General features: G+C 44.4%; 1 protein-coding gene across 6 annotated transcripts in view; it reads left to right on the top strand.

Annotated features, from left to right (window-relative positions):
* LOC146817190 (ribonuclease H1-like) overlaps positions 1 to 23,130 on the top strand; it is a 405,826-nt gene extending 382,696 nt beyond the window's left edge. For all 6 annotated transcript variants that reach the window (XM_085610764.1, XM_085610758.1, XM_085610759.1 and 3 more), the window contains one exon: positions 22,678 to 23,130. In XM_085610764.1, coding sequence (XP_085466890.1) covers positions 22,678 to 22,770 — 93 coding nt within the window. In that variant the 3' untranslated portion in view covers positions 22,771 to 23,130. The remainder of the gene's footprint in view (positions 1 to 22,677) is intronic.
* Positions 23,131 to 25,187: the final 2,057 nt, after the last annotated feature.

The following is a 25,187-nucleotide window of genomic DNA, read 5'->3' as shown; positions in this document are numbered from 1 at the left end:
ATCTTTGAACCGGCTTTCGGGGTGTCTTTACTAACCGTGGTTAAGACCGGTCCCAAATTATTAATGTAAAGCGAGAAAAGTAGGGGTGCAAGAATACACCCCTGTCTTACTCCTCGCTTTACCTGCCAGGCATCAGTCTGGCTTCCGTCATCACTAACGAATGACTGCGGTAGTGTCCTCATGGATTACAGCCAGGAAAGAAATCAGAACTGGGTCAAGCCCCAAAACGGCTAATAAGGCCCATAGTTTTTGCCGATTTACAAGGTCGAAAGCGGTGGACAAATCCATAAAAGCTAAATGGAGGTCCCCCTGCTTAGCGACTGTGTATTTTCCTATGATAAGATGTAAATTAAGGCATTGGCCCACGGTGCCCCTTCCTTGTCTGAACCCATATTGTAGGTCGGAGATTATGGATTGCTCCTCCAGCCACACTGTTAAACGTGCAAGGACAACTTTACCCATGACTTTCATGGCAGAGTCGAGGAGAGAAATAGGCCGGTAGCAAGCCGGGTCTTCTCTTGAACCTTTTTTAAAAAGAGGGACAATAACGGCTTTGCCCCATGATCTAGGGGCACTGGCCTCAGAAGCAGCGTTAAAAACACAAGTTAAAAGTTTCGCCCAAAGCCTTGAGTCAGCCCTGTAAAGGTCCGCTGGGACTCCATCCGGTCCTGGGGCTTTACCTGACGCCATGGCCTCAATGGCCTCCAGGACTTCCTCCTCCTTAAAAAGGATTCTTGAGGCTAAAGAGTAATCCGCATAATCTACAGGGTTAGCTTCTTGTATCTCCGAATAGAGACCACTGAAATGGGCTACCCATTTGTCTGGCGAGATAAGACATTCTTTATTGGTGTTCTCCAACTCATTAAAGAGGGGACTATTTATCACCTTCCAAAACTGGCTACTATTTTTCTGGATGCTTGCGTCTGTCAAATCATCCCATGCCTTGTTCTTTAACTCGCTTTTTCTGTCCTTTATTGCTTTTTTATAACGTTTTCTAGCCTCAGTTATCTTACTGGGGGTGTTCCCGGGTTCTTTAAGTACCAGTAAGAGAGCAGAGTGAGCACTAGAACAGGCATGGTCAAACCAGTTTTTAAATTTCCTAGGTTTTGGTTTCCCATGGGAGGTGAGATTCCCCACAACGTGTTTAGTAATTCTGTCAAAAGCGCCCAGAATAACCCTCGGTTGAGCCGATGGGGAAAGACACAAGCTAAAATCCTCTTTTTTACTTTCATATAAATTGACAAGGAAGTCGGCCGGGGTAATGACATCCCATCTCAATCGTCTACCCTGACTTGTAGGCTCAAGATTAGAATTAGAAATCAAAGGCAGGAGAACGTCTTTCCTCAATGCCTTAACTTTAATTTCCAGAGTTAGTGGGTTGTGGTCACTTAGGGCATTTTGCGTGACACGAAAAGTGCCCAATAGGTTCACCATGATACGTGGTACGAAAATGTAGTCAATTGTGCTACAGTGGCCTTGGCCAGTAAAAGTGTGAACCGGGACCAACAAATCTTGAACAGGCATGTAAAGGTAATAGGACGATACCATGTTCTCTAAAAAAAAATCCCACCTTTAGAGTGCTCAAAATGGGTCACCTCTTGTGGGCAAAAATCTAGATGATTGTTTACGAAACAGTTAAGATGACATAAATGGATATTAAAATCGCCAAAAAGTAAAAGATAATAAGGTTTATCATTCAATGCATCATACTCGTCCAGAAAACTGAATAGTGCTTTAAGATGTTCTAACTCATCCGACCTAGTAAATGAGTTGTAAAAATTAACCACCAAAAATGATGGTAGATTAACACATTCCATTTTCACTGCTAAGATATGAGGAGAGTTAGTTGCTAGTAACTCAATATTATAACGTAGCTTTAAGCTGAATAATAACAGGAGACCCCCTCGTGGTCTCCCCATAACAGAGGGCGTAGCATATTTAGTAAAAGATTGGTATCCATCCATGAAAAAAGGATCTGTAGCCTCCCATGTTTCTTGTAAGGCAATTAAATGATGTGTGGAGAGAAAAGCCATCCAATTTTGATCACCTCGTTTGGAGCGAAGACCAGCAATATTCCAAGATAAAGCAGAAATTGAATCTATTGCTGGAGTGCCCATTGCACACCCTTGTTCTTTAATTAAACAGTTATCCAAATTAGGTAAAGAAGGTAATGGAGCAACCTCTACTCCGTTAAAAGGTAAATCAACGCCCAAATTATCAAAATTAAAAATGGGCGCTGTTCCTCTCTTAGCTACGGCCTCTGTCTGTAAAGGTAAGTTATTAACTGTTGAAGCAGTGAAAGTAACATTGTTAGCCACAACAGGTGACCTAGCAGATAAAAGCCCAAAAGAATTAGAAGAAACTGTACTAACAACATCATTGTTTATATAAACTCCATTATCCCTGAGTCAATCATTTGTCTAAAGTACTAAGGGCTTCAAATCTGTTTGTTAATAACAATGAATTGCTAACAGGGGCTTGCTGAAGGGGGCGCTCTCTCAGTCTGACCGGTCCTGCAAAGGGTGGTGGGTAAAAGAAGCCCAGTGGAAGAACGTTGATGTGATCCTGTTGAATTCTAAAAGACCCTGCTTGTCTTAAAATGTGATCAACTATATCAGGGGAACTAAAATTCACCACAACGCAGTCGCCCCTCAGAGTCTTATTAGATTTCCCCACCCACGGAACCCTTCTCACCATTTTAAAACAATCAAAGAGATGACTCCCCAAAACTGTCTTCCCAGCCAAAAAGTGAAGGGTTTTATTTTTCAAAGAGGACCAATGCTCTTCTTTGCCATCGCAAGTTTTTGGAACATTGGCCAAGATAACCGTGTATGGGCAAGCCTCTGGTGGCAAGTTCAGTGGGCGTTCCTTATGTATCAACTGTCCCCGTACACTTCGACTTTCGTTAAGATCCCTCAGCCCTGGGCTAACACCATTAATTCTCCGGGCAGGTGGTAAGGGGATTGTAGGACCTACAGCAGTAGTTGCCATAGAGTCTAACACCATTAATTCTCCGGGCAGGTGGTAAGGGGATTGTAGGACCTACAGCAGTAGTTGCCATAGAGTTAACCATATCAGACACTCTGGAAGTGACTTCACCGAGGGGAAGTAAATCAGAAGGATTAGACCTTAGCACCGGAGCACATTGACCAGCAATATGGCGTTCGATCAGAATAAGTCTATCAATCTCACTGAGTCTATCCAAGACTGGCAATATACACTTACTCAATCGCTCGTCCAACTGCTTGATCACGTCCGCTAACATGTCTCTCAGAATGGCAGTACCCCCATGAGCAATAGACTCCGTAACGCCAATTCCTGAATGAAGGGTAGCCTCAACCACTGAGCTTCCTACCGGAGGAGCCGGCCCCTCACCAGGATCTTTATTTCTAGGTTGCTTAGCATGATGGCGGTTTCCATTAGGGGCATGAGTGGCTTTTCTCTTGCCCTTGGAGACTTTAACAGGGGCAACAGAGGGAGTCTTTGATTGCCTGATACTTAAGACTGGGGGAGAAAGAGAAGGACTAGACACATTCAGCAAAGGTTGAACGCTAGGGTGACAGGACTCTAATGCAGGCCCAGAAGAAATAGAATGAGATACCATAGTGGGAGCAGCCAACAAGGTCTGAGTAAAGGGCTCTAGTGACAACCTTTTTTCAACGATCTCAATTTCTTTAGAGATGGCATGTTCGGCTTTTTTTAAAAAGGCGTCTAAAGTCCCAGATCCTCCCACTGTTGAGCCCTTATTGGAATGTTTAGCCATGGCTTGTACTGAAACATATGACATAAGGCACTTATAACCACAACTCACACAACATACCAAACCATCACTATCCAAGCCTTACAACAGAATGTATATAACAACGCCTAGTCCGCGAGTACAGTTCGTGCTGGATAAGGGGGGTGGCCCAGCTCAGCCCTGTCCAGCCCCGGACGGCCACAGACGGCCCGCCCTTTGCCCGGGCTTAGCCCGGCGTCGCCTGCGCGCGTCCCGCGACGCGGGGGGAGAGCCTGATTTTTAAACGCCTCCTGGCGCGGGAAACGCTGTCGGCGAGTTCCGGCCGCACAGGCAGCTGGGAATTGAAGTCCCCACTCAGCGGCCGCGTTGGTGTTGGTGGCGGCGGAGGACAGATGAAGAGCGGACCAGAGCACACAGGACACACCAGGTAGGACACACAGCGGGAGTCAGCAACGCGCCCCCACGTCTCCAAACGAGCAGCCCCTGGTAATGCACGATGGATAGTTAAATGCATCCAAATATGCTACATTAAAGCCAAACGCACATTAACTATTCCCCCTAGAGCGCATTCCACACGCAAACTAGGGGCTTCTATGGCATTCTTAGGGATTATACCCTTAGATGACATCGGTAAGGCTGCAACGTGGTCTACACCTCACATTCACGAAACATTACTGTGTAGATGTGCATGCAAAACTACAAGCTAGTGTGGGGCAGGCTGTCATAAGAACACTTTTTCAAACTACTGCAACAGATACAGTTCAACCATTGCTGGGAAGATAACTGCTATATAGCCTATGCTAACGCATATGATCTACAGCTCGTATGCCTCAAACGGAAAATGCTACTTACCCAGTATGCATTTGTTCTTGGCATGTAGAGATGTAGATTCATATGCACCCACCCACCTCCCTTAATCTGCTGCAGTATTATCTTACTTAGATACAACACACATGAACATCTTTCTATTCTTACTAAATCCATAATCACCCTTTATGGCAAAACAATTTGGGGATGGAGTCTATGCCTATGCGCACTCACCGTAAGGAGGGGTCACCTACCTCGTGACTGCATACACTTCTTCGAAGAAAAACAAAGTGCAAACATCCGAGCCCAACACCATATGGTGATCTATGCTAACGCATATGAATCTACAGCTCTATATGCCAAGAACAGATGCATACTGTGTAAGTAGCGTTTTCCATTTATAATATACATGCTGAGTTGGTATTTCCAGTTTGTGCACTATAGGACCCTCATTTGGGGGTACAATGTTCCATCCTCTCCGGTTATTTCTCTGGCGTACGAAATCATGCTTTCGTGTAGTTTGGTCCCCCTGTTCGGTGCTTTTGATATTTGTACCTCCATCGGAGTCTCAGTATGTATGTGTGTGTGTGTGTGTGTGTGTGTGTGTATGTATGTATGTATGTATATGTATGTATGTATGTATGTATATATATATATATATATATATATATATATATATATATATACTGAAAAAACCATAGGTTTCAGGGGCGTTATAGTTAGCTGGACATTTCCCTCGTACAAAACCCTAGAAATTCCCCTGTTATAGTTAGTTCAGCTAACTATAACTCGCGCCCGCGCAATGCTGCACTGCGGATGATGTCACATATTACATCACTCATGACGTGGTCAGTGACATCACTGATGACATCTCAAATGACATCACTGATGGTGTCATATCAGTGAGTATGTGTTTCTGTAAAGTTTTAATATGTTTACTATATATAGAGAAAGGCCTGTTGAAGAATGAGTGGGTGTACAAGTGTGTGAATGTATGATATTGTAGGTGTGTAACTGACTCTAAGTCAGTCATTAAATGTATCTTACTACAGACTAGTGACTAAACTGTGAATGTCTGTATGTGTCTGTGTGTTGGTGTAGAAGTGGCTGCATAGTTTTGTGAATAGCTACATGAGTGTCTATATGGGTTATTGATAGGTTGTCTGAGTATCTGTATGGGTGCCTAAGTTTGTGTGCGTAGGCTGTGTGTGACTGCATAGATGTGTGAGTGGGTGATTCTATGGGTGCATGGTTTTAAGAGTGCATCTGTGATGAACTGTATGGTTGAGTGAGTGTATGTGTGGATGTGTTGGGGATTGAATGTATAGCTCAGTGGTACATTGTGACTAACTACATATGTGAAAAGCAGTATGTGTAAGAGTATAAGTGGGTATATGTGAGAGTGTGATTGTGAGAGTGGCTGTATGGATGAGCGTGTGCTTGTATCAATGATTGTATAAGAGCGTAAGAATGTGGTACTATTTTTATGAGTAAGTGAACTTGAGTGTGTATAACTGCATAGGTGAGTAACTGGGAGTGTAATTCATTATTTGCATGACTGACTAGGTGTGAGAGTACCTCTATGGATGATTGGTGGTGTGTGACTGTCTATGTAGGTGTATAAATGCATATGATAGTCTTGTACGGAGTGACTGTGTATGAGTGACTTTACAGGTGAATGAGTGGAGGTGTATGTAGACAGGAGTTAATAAGTGGGTATGTAGTTATTGGTATTGGAGTATCTATGGTTTTGAGAATGGGCGTCTGAAATTTTGAGTCGGTGTATCAACGGTTAAATTAGGGTGTGAGAAGATGCAGCAATTTCACATGGATGATGTCATCAGTGATGTCATTTGAGATGTCATCAGTGATGTCACTGACCATGTCATGAGTGATGTGATATGTGACGTCATGAGCAGTGCATTGCGGGGGCGCAAGTTATAGTTAGCTGAACTAACTAGAACGGGGGAATTTCTAGGGTTTTGTATGAGGGAAATGTCCAGCTAACTAACTCCCCTGAAACCTATGGTTTTTTCAGTGAATTTCTAAGGTTTTTTAAATGCTAATTCCTATCTATAACTTATCTCTAAAGATATCATGAAAAGCATTCTATTTTAAAAGTAGGGTGCACATTAGTTTTGTGGAAATGCATCTTTGTCATTGGTTAAGAAAAAGCAGTTTCAACGTGGAGTACATATCATAGGATAAAATTTGCTCAGCTCAACCACACCTGCTACTTGCATTTGGAAGGCACTGTTCGAACTTAAAACAATTGTCGACTTTTAATCTGCACGTGTCAAATGTTCAAGAAAATGTTACAAAAAAATATCGTAAAGTTTTAAGAAATTGAACTTTTAACCTGCACGTGTTGTAGAATGTTCTAGAAAGTGTTTTGATAGAATACGTTGCACTTCTGACTTCTATGTGTTGTTGAATATTAAAAAAACGGTTCATATGGAAAATTAAAAAGAAACCAATAGAGAAGTTTTGAAATCTAAAAGACTCAAGGAACTATTCTAATTTATTGTTTACATGTATTTGTGTGCAGCAACAAAATTATAGGCACAACCGCACTAGGAAGAAGCAGGGAGGGGGGGAGATGGGCAGAATGGCCCACATGCACAATTAAGTACAACACACATACACTAACAATGGCCAAAATGAAACAAACCAACAAGGAGCACAAGTCACACAACCCGCCAACATCACACCACTGAACGAGCATAGAAGTGAAAACCATGCTGCATTCATATAGGATGTGTACAAAGGCCAGTCGTTGGTGTTGTGGGATGTCTGCGACCGTAGTCATCATGGATGAGATGCCCAGCATGTGGCACATGGTCGAGTTCACTGTGTTATGTTGCCATACGGCTGCTCCTCCCTCCCACGAGCCCCCACACTTTTGTACGGTGCGCTGTTGTATCTCGTGCACTCGTACGGCACACCATTGTAATGCCTATTTGCGCATGTCCTGCTACATTCCAACTACAACATCACAGTGCCGTTTGGAGGTGGTGCATGCCACTTTACAACATCGACTGCTGCGGCTCTTGTAGCAGGCCACACCAGAACACAGACACTTACCGCACTTCCTGTAGACGGACATGTCCGAGACACCCCGTTCCCCTTGCCGGATAGGCACACCCCTGCACTGACCTGTGAACCCCAGACCAGCGCACGCCAGTTGTGCATGCAGGAGGATGCGTGCGTAGCTACACATCCAGGCTCACTGCCAACGCTGAGGTGACAGCACACTGTGATGTTGCAGGGCTCGTGCCTATCATGCTAAGACAATGACCACAGGGACACACTTACTAAGATGTGGGTTTGGGGGGCATTGGCGGTCCTACAGTTGTTGAGATGAATCTTCTGGCCCTCATGGGTATCCCTGTATCATGCTCATTGACTCTATGGCACCTGTGGGTGTTCTGGTGTGGCTCTTGGCTGTGTTCCCTCTCATGGTGCAGGTAGTTGTCCTGCTTACACCAGCAGAAAGCAGGTGTAAAATCCCTGGTGCTAACGTGTCTTATCGCCGGAATTTGTTTCGCATTGCAATTGGTGTGAAAGTTGTGATGTAATTTTTTTCGTGTACAGAACAATATACGAACTGAGCAGTGTATCTCGTCAAGATCTAGCACCTGACGCACTATTCCCAATCAATATAATACAATGAGATTTCTTAATAGATTTTGTGTGTACACTGTGTGCAGCCAATACCTCAGTGCAATTCAATACATGATTTTAGTATTTAGAATAAATCGGAAAGGTGCACCTCGTGTCTTTTTGCACGGGAATGGCTACTCTCCATTTCATTATCAGCACTTTAACGGAAGTAATGTTGAGAGAAATCTAACACACTATTCAGGTGCAAACTGCAGATATCACCAGTATTCCAGCGATAAGTGCCCCAAAATTTAACACCATGGTGGACTCCATCAAATAACAGTAATAAGAACAAGAAAGAGTCACACAGCAGTTAAGAGAACAACCAAAAACGTTAATTTTTTTTTTCAAACTTTCTTTTTATAATAATAAATATATAAACGATAAACTATTTTCAAACTTTGTTTTTTTATTAACATATATATGAACAATAAACTAATAAACAAAATGTAACCACAACAATACAAAACAAAAAGGCGGAACACTCCTGTGGGGACCATGGATGTCGACGACAGACCTGGAATATCAGAAAGATAGTTTAAAAAAAAAAAACATGGTATTCTCAACAAAATACCACAAGAAACAAATCACAGATATATAAAATGCATACAGCTAACAAAATTTTATAAGTTTAACTTACAAAAACTGTAAATTTTGCAATTTTGCCGCTTTGAAATATTTACCGAATCCGACATTTTTTGCAGAAAGCACCACGCCCACAACGTTGTTCTTCAGTGGTGAGAATTTTTTACTTTTCCCAAGGGGCAAACCAAGACCAATGCCACCTTTGTCACTCGCAAGATTTGCCAAAGAGTTCTGTTACGAGGGGATCCTAACAAAAAAATACTCGTGCGGCACAGCAAGTATGATGAAACACCTAAGGACCCTTTATCCAAACAATCTTGCACGAGAAGAGTGCAAACAGATGAGAAACGCTCCTGTTCTGTATCTGTAAAAAAGAATCACAAATAAATGTACATTAATAACTTTCAAATGTATACTATTCCATGACTGTTCAAACACATTTTATATAAAAACTGACTAAAACTATAGCCCTGAACCACAAGTGTGACGATCGTTAAAACACTACATGCATAGTGCACACTACTTTGAAGCAGTTCATGCCCTAAAGCCTACCTCACTAAAAGACTACATGCTAACTGACTAAATGATTACAGTACTATAAGGAGACACACTGGGTGAGTGACAGGGTGTTTGCTAGAAGAGTATGAATACTAACTAGGGAATAGAAGGTGTGAAACACAACTGTGTACGTGATTAGAGGACTGCATCCATACTGCATAGGCATTTAAAGCAGTCCATGTGCTAAGGCCTGGCTCACTGCTTGATTACCTGGGTACTGACTGAATGATTAGAGTACTGCAAGGAGAGTGCCTGGGTGAATTTATTAGGGTTTGGCGCAGTGAATGGATTAGTACATGATGCTGAATGGGTCACTAGAGGAGTGCAACGGCAGTGACAGGGTGTTTGCTGGAAGTGAACAGATACTGACTAGGGAATTGAAGGTGTGAAAGGCAAGTGTGTAGGTGGTTAGAGGACTGCATACATAGTGGATAGGGGTTTGAAAAAGTCCATGTGCCAAGACCTGGCTCAGTGCATGAATACTTAGGCAGTAACTGAATCATTAGAGTACTGGAAAGAGAGTGTCTTGGTGAATTTATAAGTGTTTGGGTTTTGGCACAGTGAATGGATTAGTACATGCTGTTGAATGTGTCTCTAGAGGACTGCAAAGGAAGTGACCGGATGTTTCCTGGAAGTGTATGGATACTGACTAGGGAATTGAAGGTGTAAAAGACAAGTGTATAGTATGTTAGAACACTAAATGCATACTGCATAGAAATTTGAAGCAATTATTTGGTACTTAGAAACTGACTAAATAATCAGATTACTTCTAGGACAGTGCTTAGGTAAAACTTTTAAATTTTCAGTTCTGCCACAGCGAACAGAATACTACATGGTACTGCACCTTAGTGTCAAACCCTGACTCATTTTATCAACGCATAAGCAGCTTCTAATGCTACTAAAACTTGACAACATGAGAGGTTTTAAATTAGTTACCTGTCAGCAAATACACGATGTTACCAAATGCTTCTCTCACAATCCTTACCCAAGTGCACACAGACTCAGTGTGATTTTAGACCAGAAACACTATCCTAGGAGTTTACCAAAACTCATTCACTAGTCTGGAAGAGTTAATGGTACTGCACACAATCTACATATTTAAGTACAGCACATCAGTGTAAAAGCATGACTCATTTAATCAACGCATAAGCAAAGACTGGATTCTAATGCTACTAAAACTTGACAACATAACATGTTTTAAAACCGTTATCTGTCAGCAAATACACAATGTTACCAAATGCTTCTCTCACAGTGGTTCCCAAATGCACACACTCACTGTGTGATTCTAGACAAACAACACTATCCCTTGCACTATACCAAAACACATTTCTTCATCTAGAAGTAGTACTACATTTTAGGATAGAAACATAACTCATTTCACAAATTCATAAACAATGACTGGTTTCTAATTCTACCAAAATATAAAAAGAGCACAGTTATCTGTCTACAAACACATGAAAAACACAAATGCTTATCACAGAATGGTTTCTACATGCACACACATTGTAGAGAAAAAAAGTACTCCCTACACTTTAGCAGGAGAAATACATTAGTCTGATTAAAATCAAAATAATCTACATGCATCCCCTCACAATTAAATCTCATCTTTCAAGTTCTTTTGTAGATTAAGAAGTGTTCGAGGCATGTGGGCTGCTGAATTCATATCTGTGCATAGATCGCCGCCTAGTGTTGGGTCCGGATGTTTGCACGTTGTTGTCCTGGAAGAGTCTTCGAAGTATCCTTGGATAGGTGACTCCTCCCCTGGACTACAGTGCGCATGGGCATCCTCTCCATCCTCAGATTGTTTTTTTCCGCCATTGGGTTCGGATGTGCTATCTTAGCTCAAGTTAGGAAAAAATTTTGTCGAGGCCACAAGGCCTTTAGTTCGCGTCGGTACTGTTTATCGATCGGTTTTCGATACTCTCTATTAGTTTACTAACTTTCAGCACCGACTTTGTTCGCATTTACCTGGCCATCAACTACTTCGACGATGGAATCGAGGACGCCATTCAAAAGGTGTCCGGTATGTAATGCGAAGTACCCACACATCGACGTCCATCCGGTGTGCAACAAATGCCTTTCGCCGGACCACGACGAGTCGACATGTATGGCCTGTGCCCGGTTCCGTTCAAAGAAGACTCTGCGGAATCGTCGAGCGGCGAGGCTCGAAGCGCAGCACGCGGCACCGGCCCCAGCTGACATCTTCGACGACGCGGACGACGTCGAAGAAGTAGAAGTCTTACCCTCCAGTCCCGTTTCCGACCAAGAACCCGGATCGGACGAGGCCGACGAGTCACTCTTCCACAGAGGTGAAGACGACACCGAGGTAGGAGACGACGAGGAGGCCTTAGGGGCCGAAGAGAGTAGCTCCGATGATGAACAAGGCCTACCTGTTCAAACCGAGAATTCACCAGTGCCACAGACTATGGCTCCGGTCGAGGGATCGCCTTCGGGCCTTACCCGAGACCTATCACGCAGTCCTTCGGCCCCGCCCTCGGGCCCGGCCTCGGACGTTCAGCGGCAGCCATTACCGCTTAAGCCAGCTGGTTTCCCTTCCACGAAACCGAAACCGAAAGCTGCTCAGGTTCCTACGAAACCGAAACTGAAAGTGGCGCTAGTCGGATCGAGGCCTTCAACACCTTCGACGCCGGCGCACCGTGTCGGCACCGACCGCACCAAGGGGGACTTCGGTGCCGAACTCGAGACCTGCTGGGTTGCCAGCGTCGACGCCACCGACACCGAGGGCCGTCCCGCCTGCTACGCCTCGCAGCACTCCCTCGGCGACACCGAAACCTCACGTGTCGAAGACGTCGACGGTGATCTCCGCACCTCGGCTCGATGCACCACGGGCGCAGAAGATATCTGCAGCCGCCTCGACGACCCTGGCGGGGGCCACGACCTCTAAGGCGCCCCGAGTACGGGCTGGCGCAATGCCAGGCTGCAAAACCAAGGCTGCCCTCCAGGACCAGTCGGGTTCGATCGATCCAGCGGTTTCGTCGGTGCCGACCAGCATTACCTTCGGCTTGCCTCCATCCACAATCCCGAAGGCGTTTCAACTCAGGACACAGGCCACCAAAACTGCGGTTACGCCTGTCGAGCCGTCTCCGTCACGCGTCATCGACGCCGACACTGGCAGGATGATTCTCCACGACCGAAGGATAACTTCGGAACCGCCATTGGAACCTTTCAGGATCCCGCTAAAGAGGAAGCTGCCTGTGGACACAGAACCTCTCCTGTATGAACCCTTTCATTCACCCTACCAGGATCCACACCGGGCCTCCCCCACACGCTCCGACACGGATGCATTGGAGGACTACATGGGTGAACAAGTCCCCTACCATGTGGACACGGACCCTGATGACCAGCAGGACCCTGACCAAACTTGGGGCGACCCTGCAGACCCCAGTGCACCTCTTGATGCACAGGACCCACAACTATATGGGGCAAAAACGTCACCCACAGAGGATACTGCGGCGTTCAACGCTCTGATTGAACGGGCGGCGAACAACCATGATGTACAGCTTCACTCTGATATCATCGAAGATGACTTTCTAATGGACACCTTTGCATCCTCAGAAAGACATGTAAAGACTCTGCCAATGTTGAAGGGGGTCCTTAAGCCAGCCACTAACATTTTCAGGGAACCCACCAGGGCACGAGTGATAAACCCCAGGATCGATAAGAAATACAGATCAGCACCTGGGGATCCTACTTACATCAGAGGACAATTACCACTCGACTCCATCGTTGTGGCGAATGCCCGCAAGAGGGCACACTCGCAGACAACGGGTGACGCTCCTCCCCCGGACAAGGAGTCCAAGGTGCTGGAGACCTCCGGCAAGCGAGTTGCCGCACAAGCTGCAAGCATATGGCGCATAGCTAACACTCAAGCGCTCCTCGCTCGCTACGATAGGGCGCACTATGACACAATGGAGCAACTCCTTCAACACCTCCCTGACCCCTACAAAGAAGGTGCAGAAATCCTTATCAGAGAGGGACAGCTACTCACAAATGCTGCCATCAAATGTGCACTAGACGCTGCTGACACGGCTGCCAGGGCCATCAACACTAGCGTCATCCTACGACGTCACGCCTGGCTACGTATCTCAGGATTCAAGCCTGAGGTACAAAACAATATCCTTAATCAGCCCGTCAACCCCGACTTTCTGTTCGGGCCTGAGGTTGACGCCACCCTCGAGAAGATAAAAAAGGACACGGACACTGCAAAGTCCATGGGCGCCCTACAAACTCAGTCCTTTCGGAGCGGCTCCTTTCGTCGCCCCGGAAACAAGGGAGCAGGCAGAGGACAGGGGTCACAACAAACATATAACAAGGGTAATACGCAGACCACCTACGATAAGAACACCCGAGGTGGCTATCGTGGCTCCAGTACCAAGGGCAGAGGACGTGGCTACGGCAACACCAGGTCCTCCCCCAAGAACAAGCAGTGACGCCCTCTCCCTTCCTCCCGACCACATAACACCTGTCGGGGGAAGGCTACAACGGTTCCTGTCCACGTGGAACTCCATCACCACGGACAGGTGGGTCAAAGATATTATAAAATACGGTTACTGTCTGGAGTTAACTTCCACTCCACCCACAATACCACCAAGAAACCGTCCTATGTCCTCAGAGCACTTGACGCTCTTACAGCAAGAGGTAGAAAGTATGCTTCTAAAAGGCGCTATCGAGGTCGTACCCGTCCACGAGCGGGGCACGGGGGTTTACTCCCTCTACTTCTTAATTCCAAAAAAGGACGGGTCGCTCAGGCCTATATTAGACCTGAGACCCCTGAACCAGTACATTCTTTCGGAGCACTTTCACATGCTCACTCTACAGCAAGTCCTTCCGCTTCTCCAGCAGGGAGACTTCCTAGCATCACTGGACCTCAAGGATGCGTATTTTCACATACCCATCCACCCCTCACACAAAAAATACCTCCGGTTCACGGTTCAGGGGCAGCACTATCAGTTCAAAGTCCTTCCCTTCGGCGTGACAACAGCGCCCAGGGTTTTCACAAAGTGCCTAGCTACGGTGGCGGCACATTTACGGAGACAGCACATACACGTCTACCCCTACCTAGACGACTGGCTCGTTCAAGCGACATCAGCCCAGCAATGTGCAAGCCACGTGTCCCGTACCATTCACCTTCTTCACGGTCTGGGATTCTCACTAAATTACCCAAAGTCTCATCTCCAGCCCGCACACGTACAACAGTACCTAGGTGCGACTATAGACACTCTGGCGGCCACAGCTCAGCCAAATTTAGTGAGGATCAACGGCATACAAGCGCTGATCTCCAAGTTCAGACCCAACCACTCGCTTCCAGCGCGAGTGTTTATGCAGTTGATAGGCATGATGGCCTCCTGCATCTTCATAGTCCCGCACGCGAGATTACATATGCGCCCACTTCAGGAGTGCCTAGCACGTCAGTGGAATCAGGCTCAAGGACAGTTGAAAGACCTAGTGTTGGTGAGCGGTCGGGCATACAACTCTCTGCATTGGTGGAATCCACAAAACCTTTGCAAGGGCCGACCGTTCCAAGAGCCTGTTCCACAAATAGTACTGACAGCGGACGCGTCTCTCCAGGGATGGGGAGCTCATGTACTCCACTACACAGTGCAGGGACTATGGACGACACAACAGAAGAAGATGCACATCAACCTTCTGGAACTGATGGCAATCTTCCTGGCCATGAAGGCTTTCAAAGTACATCTGTGCAACAAGGTCGTGTTGATCCGGACGGACAACATGACCGCAATGTACTACATACAGAAGCAGGGAGGGACACACTCTCCACAGTTGTCTCATCTGGCTCAGAGCATGTGGAAGTGGGCCATTCAGAGGAACATGTTCCTCATGGCGGAACACCTCCCTGGCAAGGACAACCAGATGGCGGATCTGCTCAGCAGACACAGCCACCAGATGCACGAGTGGGAGTTACACCCATCGGTACTCCAACCGTACTTCCAGCAGTGGGGTCACCCAGAAATAGACCTATTCGCGACAAGCGAAAACGCAAAATGCCAAAGCTTCGCCGCCAGATTCCCACACCCGCAGTCGCAGGGCAATGCGATATGGATGAACTGGTCCGGCAAATTTGCGTACGCTTTTCCCCCAGCACCGTTGATACCGCTGGTGGCTCGCAAACTCCGACAACACTCCCTGACACTCGTCCTAGTTGCTCCCACGTGGGCACGCCAGCCGTGGTACACCACCTTCCTCGAACTTTCCGTGGTACCGCATCAAAGGCTGCGGATCAAACCCGCGCATTTGACGCAGAACCATGGAGAGGTTCAGCACCCAGATCCGCAACAGCTGAACCTGGCGATCTGGCTCCTGAAGTCCTAGAGTTTGGCTATCTCAATCTGCCACCTGACTGTATGGACATCATCAAGGAGGCCAGGAGACCCACTACAAGAGCTTGCTATGCAGCCAAATGGAAACGGTTCGTCATTTATTGCGGTAATAATGACATTAACCCGCTGGACGCATCCATCCACAACATCATATGTTACCTCTTACACCTATACCGATGCAATCTGGCGTACACCTCTATACGTGTCCATTTGACCGCAATATCAGCCTACCTGCAAACCAGGCAGCACCTCTCTCTCTTCAGAGTGCCTGCCATCAAAGCATTCTTGGAAGGACTCAAACGAGTCATTCCACCTAGTCACCCACCGGCTCCAATGTGGAACCTCAACTTGGTCCTCACACGCCTGATGGGTCCACCCTTTGAACCTCTACACTCATGCGAGATTCAATTCCTTACCTGGAAAGTAGCCTTCCTGGTAGCGATCACTTCCCTAAGAAGAGTTAGTGAACTCCAGGCACTAACCGTTCAAGAGCCATTTATTCAGGTTCACGCCAACAGGGTCGTACTACGTACCAACCCCAAATTCATGCCCAAGGTAATATCGCAGTTCCACATGAACCAGACTATTGAACTGCCCGTTTTCTTCCAGAACCCACAAACTGTTGCAGAGAGGGCATTACATACACTAGATGTACGGAGGGCCCTCATGTACTACATCGACAGGACTAAACCCTTCAGGAAGACAAAACAACTGTTCGTTGCCTTTGCCCCACACCACAAAGGTAACGCCATCTCCAAAGCAGGGATAGCCAGATGGATAGTTAAGTGTATTCAAATCTGTTATCAAAAGGCAAAACGCACATTAACTATTCCACCACGAGCCCACTCAACACGCAAGTTGGGGGCTTCCATGGCCTTCCTAGGAAATATTCCCCTGCATGATATATGCAGAGCAGCCACATGGTCCACTACACACACATTTACAAAACACTATTGCGTAGATGTGCAGTCAAAACAGCAGGCAGCTGTAGGACAGGCTGTTCTCAAAACACTTTTTCAGACCGCTGCAGCTGGCACGGGTAGCCGCCGCCAATAGAGGGCACTGCTATGTATTCTATGCACAGATATGAATTCAGCAGCCCACATGCCTCGAACTGAATATGCTACTTACCAGTATGCATCTGTTCTTGGCATGTAGGGCTGCTGACATTCATATCGTCCTCCCCGGCGCCTGTCGCAGCTGCAGCTCTCAGAATTATTGCAAGCATGGTCATCACTTTCTGTATCTACTCCATCACTGCCACAATGGCGAAAAACAATCTGAGGATGGAGAGGATGCCCATGCGCACTGTAGTCCAGGGGAGGAGTCACCTATCCAAGGATACTTCGAAGACTCTTCCAGGACAACAACGTGCAAACATCCGGACCCAACACTAGGCGGCGATCTATGCACAGATATGAATGTCAGCAGCCCTACATGCCAAGAACAGATGCATACTGGTAAGTAGCATATTCAATATCAATCACTCACCATATTTTCTTTTACAGAATCTCTGCACTGTGCACCTCTCAGCAAAAACAAAGAATGGAAAAGTTTCCCTTTCATTTTCCACACATATACATGTAAACATCAAATCACAATCCTTCACACAAACTCAAAAGCAAACCCACATTTCTATTGGTTAAACATTTCAACCCTTTCCAACTGAAATACATTTCAACCCTTCCCCCAATCTGCTTTCTGCCTGTTACCATAGAAACAGGTCATGGAACACTGCACTGAGCTCACTGGTCACAAGTTCAGCACACAATGTTACTAAACAAGACAGGAAGTGGGCTTGACTTTTCAACATATCAGCTTATCATATATAATGTTCCTTACAATCTATTTTTGTTAACCAATAAGAATCATACCTTTAAAAAACAGAAATATACACCCTACCTTTCAGTGTAGAAATTAGTCATACAACCAATGATTTCTTGTCTTTTTTCAAAAATCATTGCTGTGGATCTGTGCACCCAACACGTTAGGATGCGCGCACCGTGCGCGTATTTTGGCGTTTAAAAAAAGGGGGGGGGGGTTCTCAGGGGTTCCTTCTGGGATCCCCTAAGCAGCTCTAGAGAGTCGGAGTATTTCCACTCTGCCCCCTTGCTTCTTCAGCCTTGCTTCTACCGTGGCAGAAAATGGCTGCCAACAGTTCCTGGTTTCGAATGTAGAGAGACACTTGACAGCCAATTAGCATTCAGCGTGCAATTGGGAGGGTGCGCGCTCGGTTCGGGGAGGGTGCGTTTACGGTGCGGGTAGGGTCCGCGGATCCTCCCCGGCCATAGATATCACTAACTTTTTTACCCTAATTTTCTCAGGAACTACTGAACAGATTCACACCATTTATGCAAAAGACACGAGTCTGAACTGAGGACTACCTCTTTGCCAAATTTGGTGTAATTCCGTTCAGCGGTTCGGGCTGTAGCTGCGACAACAGATCCTATGGGAAATTGCATGGGGAAAACGCGTTTTGGGACCCCCCTTTTTTTTCGGCCCCCGCTTGACGAATCACCACAAATTTCAGGGTAGGAGCGGAGCTGGCCAAAAGTTTGGAAAATTTCGCGAAGATTTGTCAACCGGCGCCAGACTCACCTCAATTGTCTGTTTTTCTATCAAAATCTTTAAGCATAGGATTAGCACAGTGCCATCCACGCCGAGATAGAAAAGGACAAAGTCTTTTGCCATTTGTGCAGCAAAGTCTTTAAGCATAGGACTAGCACAGTGCTGTCCTTGCCGAGCTGTAAAATGACAAAAGCCAATTACCACTCCAGGCACAGGATTACAGCTTTGAATTGGTAAAATACCAATCAAGCCAACCTGAAATGAGCAAAAGCAACCCCTGTCAGTGTTTCGCTCTAATTAGAGGGTATTTCTTTGACTTATACTGGGTGCTCCCTTGTGTCTGGACAAAGCTATACCTCTCTGAAGAGCTCTAATTAGAGCGAAACACTGTGTCAGGGGTTGCTTTTGCTCATTTCAGGTTGGCTTGATTGGTATTTTACCAATTCAAAGCTGTAATCCTGTGCCTGGAGTGGTAATTGGCTTTTGTCATTTTACAGCTCGGCAAGGACAGCACTGTGCTAGTCCTATGCTTAAAGACTTTGCTGTACAAATGGCAAAAGACTTTGTCCTTTTCTATCTCGGCGTGGATGGCACTGTGCTAATCCTATGCTTAAAGATTTTGATAGAAAAACAGACATTTGAGGTGAGCAGATCTAGAGTGTCGCTGGTGTTGTGAGTGCTCCATACAGGAGCTGCTTTCCACCTAAACTTGAGAACTACCCAGAGTTCTCTGCTTCTTTTTTGCATAATTTATTTGTCACTCAATGCCTGAAAGGGTATTTCTTTGATATATACACATACATACATACTGGCGGTCGCCAGTAGATGGTTATAGTTAGGACCGTGTTTCCATAGGAAATCTCAAAATTCTATTTTGAATAACTTTGGTGCTGGTTGACCAATCTTCGCGAAATTTTCTAAACTAATGGGGCGCTCCGCTCAGCTCCTACCCTGAAAGTCTCGGGGGGGATTCGTCAAGCGGGGGCCGAGAAAAAAGGGGGGGTCCCAAAACGCGTTTTCCCCATGCATTTTCCCATAGGACCTTTAGCCGAAGGTACAGCCCGAACGGCTGAACAGAATTACTTGAAATTTGGCAAAGAGGTAGTCCTCGGGTCAGGGAAGTGCCTTTTGCACATATGGAGTCAATCTGTTCAGTAGTTCCTGAGAAAATGGAGTTAAAAGCACATAAATATCTATAGGCGCGCACCCTAACGTGCGCGAGCGTAATTCTGATTGGTGGGTAAATTTCAGCCAACGTTCGAATCGGTCGAAATCTGGAAGTGTCGGCCGCCATTTTGTTTGTTTTGAGTGCAAGAGTGAAAAAGGAAGGTGGCGAACGTGAAAAGGGGGCAGGGTAGAGTTCCTGACCCCCTAGCCTTTGTCAGGTGGTCCCCGAAGGCAGAAAAAAACATTTTAATTTTTTTTGCAAAAAATTGCGGGGTGCGCGCACCGTGAAAAACCCTAAAAAATTAAACTTTTTAATATGTAGTTTATTGTAAAATAAATATATAAAAAATATAATACATACATAACTTAGCATTTAAAAAACCGTACAAATTCACTTAAAAAACCATAGGTTTCACACACGTTATAGTTAGGTGGACATTTCACTCGTAAAAAACCAATGAAACTCCCCCGTTATAGTTAGTTCAGATAACTATAACTCTCGCGACTGCCACTCTATCACAAGGATGATGTCATGAGTGATGCCACTGACCAAGTCATGAGTGATGCAATATGTGACGTCATGAGCAGTGGATTGCGGGCGCGCGAGTTAAGTTATCTGAACTAACTATAACGGGGGAATTTCATTGTTTTTTTACGAGTGAAATGTCCACCTAACTATAACATGTGTGAAACCTATGGTTTTTTAAGTGAATTTGCAAGGTTTTTTAAATGCTAATTCCTAACTATAACGTGTGTGAAACCTATGGTTTTTTCAGTGAATATATATATATATATATATATATATATATATATATATATATATATATATATATATATATATATATATATATATATATATATATATATATATATATATATATATATATATATATATATATATATATATATATATATATATATATATTCATTAATTGTTGGCCACAATATTATCATCTTGTGGGCCTTGAAACACTTGGTTTTGTTCTTCAGGTTTGTCCTATAGCAATTGCTATTTGAATGTCTTTCACCCCTTCCTGTAGACCTGGTTGGTTTGTACATGTCCCTTGGTCATGATTGTTTCTTTTCCTGGGATTGTCATGCTATTATTGGTCTCGAGGGAGACGTGTCTGTCGACTCTACTCCTTCTCTTATTGAAGGGTAATTAATACTTGGAGTTATAACTCTTTGCGTTATTACTAAGATTTCTTCTTTCTGAAGGCCATTTCCTTTAATGATGTACATTTTTTTCTCTGAAGGTATTCCTACAGGTGGCCATGAAGGGACTAGGCGTATGCTTCTACTTCTACTTTTTGTAGATGGCTTTTATTCTTATCTTAATGATTTGTTGGTCTTCTACGGGACAACTCTTCATCCTTCAACTTAATCTAGTTGTTGTAGTAAGGTTCACACTCTGCAAACTATGGTCCCTAGATGGCATATGCATATTGATGTTTATTTTATAGATCGCTCAGATTCTTTTATCATGGAATGCATTCCAATTCCCCAGTTTCGGTATGAGTCTTTTTTTTCTACAGCTTCTGTAGATGGGTCTCTATTCATATTGTATGATTACATACTAACCTTGGGTTTCGCAAAGCTCCAAGGTGTCTTTTTTTCATTCTTATTCAACTTTATACTCTACTGCTTGCTGATGCCGTCTCGGGCAATTTCGATTATGCTGACGTTTTGGATGGATGTTGCATTCCTACATGGTACCTTTGTTTCCATACTATTAAGTCCACTTAGTCTGGCTGATTATTTGGCTTTACTTTATTTCTACATGTTATATTTTCTCTTGCTTTACATGGGTGGATATTTTCTTACTCCTATGTCCGTGTATGTCTTGAAGATATCCTAGCGGTCTTTGTATTCTCTCTCTAGGGATATGACTACTTTTATGCCACTAGTTGCTATTGTCAGGTCTGGTGGCTTAGTGGACTATGCATCTCTTGTAGGGGCCTGTGTTTAACTTTATGTTCACAGGTTCATATCTCAGTGACTCAGCCTTTCTTCATTCTGAGGTTGATAACTTGAGTACCATTCAGTTGGGGAACTTAAAACATCTGTTATTCAGCGCCAAGATACACCTTGCGGTGAACGTGTGCCTAAGATTACATGTTTAATGTATGTTGTCTTAGTTTACTTTTTTTTCTTTATAGACCTTTTGTTATCCTTGCCCATGGATGATGAACCTCTCTTGCGGTTTCAATGCAGGTCTGGCTCGGTTAGAACTCTATATGGCACAGAGGTTTCCCTCCATGACTTCACCTGCTGTTCCGTGTCTAATGCATCAAACACGCGTTAAAGTATGGATATGTACTACAATAGCTTAGTTTTATAGTTATTTGGCAAGTTGCCCTAATATCATGGATATCTTTCTTCCCATGCCTTCTATGTCTTTTGTAATTTCTTATTGTGGTAAGCATGCATGGGTTCAGATCTCCTTAAGAATGAGATTAGTTTTCTATTCATCTCGTTGGTTGGCTTCTCCACAGTTGCCATGCGAACATACATACTTTTATTCCTATGCTTCTTAAAGGTCTTGTTACTTTACTTATCTCCACAGATAGATTTTTTTTTACTGATAAAGTATGTTATTGCTCACCTACATTATGGAAGCCTGGTCTTTTTTATCGGGTTCTAGACTATTTTTTTTATAGTTGGTGGCATTTAGCGGTCTCAGCTCGCAGACCCTCCTCTGGGACTGGTATGCTTTGGTATTTGATTCTCAAGTAAGGAGTGTGTGGCTAGATGTCGCTATTGGATGAAGGAGTTACTTAGCTCGGTAGCGCTTTATCTGGTAGAGACCTGATCCCACCGGGCATCTATTTTTAAAACACTTGGGGGAGGCACGATCAAACCACTCCTGTATCCCCAACCCCCCTTTATTTAAAACAAAAAAATAGTTGTGTGGTTTCTTTGCGGGCTTCAATCGGTGCAAGTCAGTGACTGAAGGGTGTGACCCAAAAGCCCTCTGTTATATTGTGTTTTGTGCTGATATGCGATTTAGCAGTCTAATGGAGCTAATAAAGGGCTTTTCTGAGGCCTGTTGATCTTCACAATATGAAATGTTAATAATTTAAATGCTGTTAATGGGTGAGGTGTTACAAACACAATTGCACAATATCCTACAAGATAAACACAGCTATTGCATTTGATTTTTGTAGTATATGAGCATTGAAAACTTATCAAAAGGTATTTTCAAAGGTGTCTGGCTTTTTTTTTTAACAGAAACATGTTCCTGGACATGCTGGTTACAACGGAAATAAAGCAGCTGATGAACTAGCAAGAGAAGGAGCTATGAAACCATTAAAGAAATACTAATGTAGTCCATGTCGTGCAGCATGTCAGTTGGGTTTTTAGTTTGATCAAACCATTTGTTTCACAAGAAGGTGGTTTGCAGAATACACCGTCCCTTTTTGTAAGTTTAGAATATCGCTTGTTTTGAATGTTCAAAAGGTCTATGCAATGTAAACATTAGCCTTTTTAAAAACAAATCTTTTTATACATTGTAATGTAATCTCTAACATATCCCCTGTTTGTACACATTTAAACAGTATGGCATTGTGGTACTTAATAGCTTTAAGAGTGTTTTGAACTGTTTAGCATATAAATGAAACGTGTACTGTGCAGCCTTAGTGAGTTTTTCTATTGTGCAATTAAATAAACAAAGAATGGTGTTTACTCTGTTGCTCTAGATCTTCCTAATCAAAACTAAATGGTGCACTTTACTCAAAGACCATTGCTCAAAGTTAGAACCTGTTATTGGTATACGCAATAACCCTCTTTAATTTTGCCAAATGTCCTCCCTTGGTGACAGGGACAGGAAAGTCTTTTTCAAAGCAGGCCTTTTTTCCCCTGACCCACATTGGACGTTTCTGTAAGCTATTCTAGTCCTTCAACCCCTAACCCATGTGCGCAGGTATTAACTCAGCAACTCTGTCTTGTTCCTTGGGACTCCCAAATAGTTACTGGTTGTGCTGCAAGCACAATCAATTGGAAGTGCCCCCCTGTTAATGTCCAGGATGTGCAACCTCTTGCCTCAAAAGGGAGGTTAACTCTTGTACTCTCATCTTAGGATGGTGGCAGCGCCCTGCTCCACAGCCTCCTAGACTGCACCCAGCCCCCAGTTCCCATCTTAATGGAATCCTGTATCTTGTAGCACACATGTAGAGCCTGAAGAAATGAGACCTTTCATCCCCACCCTGTTGAAACCTTGCTACTCCTCCAGTCACTCATTGACTGACTATCATTTAACATGTACAGTGCTCTGCATCCTTTCGGTTAGATTTGCGCTCTACAACTGCTACATACATGTGTCCACATCTGATTTCTTAGACTAATTCCTAATGAGCTGCTCTAGGGTATTTTGACTTGTCTAGATCTAATTAGGACATGTGCTAAAAAAAACTGGATGAGGTTTTGTTGAATCTAGAAGTCAAAGATAGCTTTATTCGATAACTTAAAAGTAATAACATTCATACAATCAATAAAAATTTGTGTTATCAGCTAAGAAAATATTAAAAGAAAATATGCAATCCATAAAAGCAATAATTTCATATTTCCAGAAGATAGTAGAGGCAAACTATTACAAATAAAAACGATTAGATTCTGGCTTATGTGCATAATGGTATATTAAAAAAAACAGACCAAATGGCCATGGGATAACCATTATAATAACATAATTCATTAGTGTCACACGTAGGGATTTAAACTTTACTATCCAAGCGCGGCCACGCCACAGGCAAAGAGGGGTCCTTGCGTCCGACTTCAGGATGCGCAAAGCAACACTATGTTCGTGGGTGCCCAGTTGGCTACAATTGATTTGAGCCATCTTGTTCTAGCCTTCTTATAAGCGGGACAAGCAAACATAAGATGGGCCACACTTTCAGTTGGTTCCTTACAGCAGGGGTAGTCCGCTGATGTGGGGCACTCCACTTTGCAGTTAGCTCTCGTACCGGAAGTGAGCCTATCCTAAACTGAATATAAAGTGCCCTGTCACGCGGCGTCTGGATAAAATCTAAATAAGGTTCTAAAAGTATACGCTGCTTATGGAGATAAAATTCTTCTGTAAGCCTTCCTAATCTCAAATTACTAAACTCTTGGGCATCTGCCCATGGCCAATATCGCTTTTTGAGCTCAGCCTTGCTAGGTGGGATTCGAGTATCTCACGACTCTTTGAGGCCAAGCGCAACATTTTTATTATTTTTTTAGATTAAGCAACCAGCTAATTCTTTTGTTGCCATCTAGGGCCATCAATTCTGTGAGCGCGGAGCCATAACTGGCAAGGCGGGCCCAAAATAACAAGGGCCGCACCCCGCTATGTCTTTAAAAGAGCACCTACCCATATCACTCATCAGACGTTTTAGTGGTACCTTACTGGGGAGCATCACTAGATCTCTTACAAATTTGTGTTCAGATCTGTTAATTCCATCTACGTTGTCGAAACCCCATAATTCGGCACCATAAAGGGCCAAACTGCTTTGGCTGCATAGATCGTAAGAGCGGGAGCCACAGGTCTGCTCTGTGAGGAGTTATGTTCTCTAGCTAACGCTCCTGCCGCACGTTTGTGGCTCAGGAGCATTTTATCGATGTGATGCCGCCAATGCATTTTCTCAGTGAGCCGGATACCTAGATAATCGAACGTTGTGACTCGCTCTAGGTGGGTTCCATCTAAAGTAAAATTACCTCTAGATGGCCTATAGGGGTTAAACACCATCAGCTTGGTTTTGGAGGTGTTA

This window comes from Triturus cristatus, chromosome 6 (genome assembly GCF_964204655.1).
Source record: "Triturus cristatus chromosome 6, aTriCri1.1, whole genome shotgun sequence".
Classification (NCBI taxonomy): Eukaryota; Metazoa; Chordata; class Amphibia; order Caudata; family Salamandridae; genus Triturus; species Triturus cristatus.
Note: the sequence above shows the minus strand (reverse complement) of the source record. Positions and strands in the feature narration are given on the sequence as shown.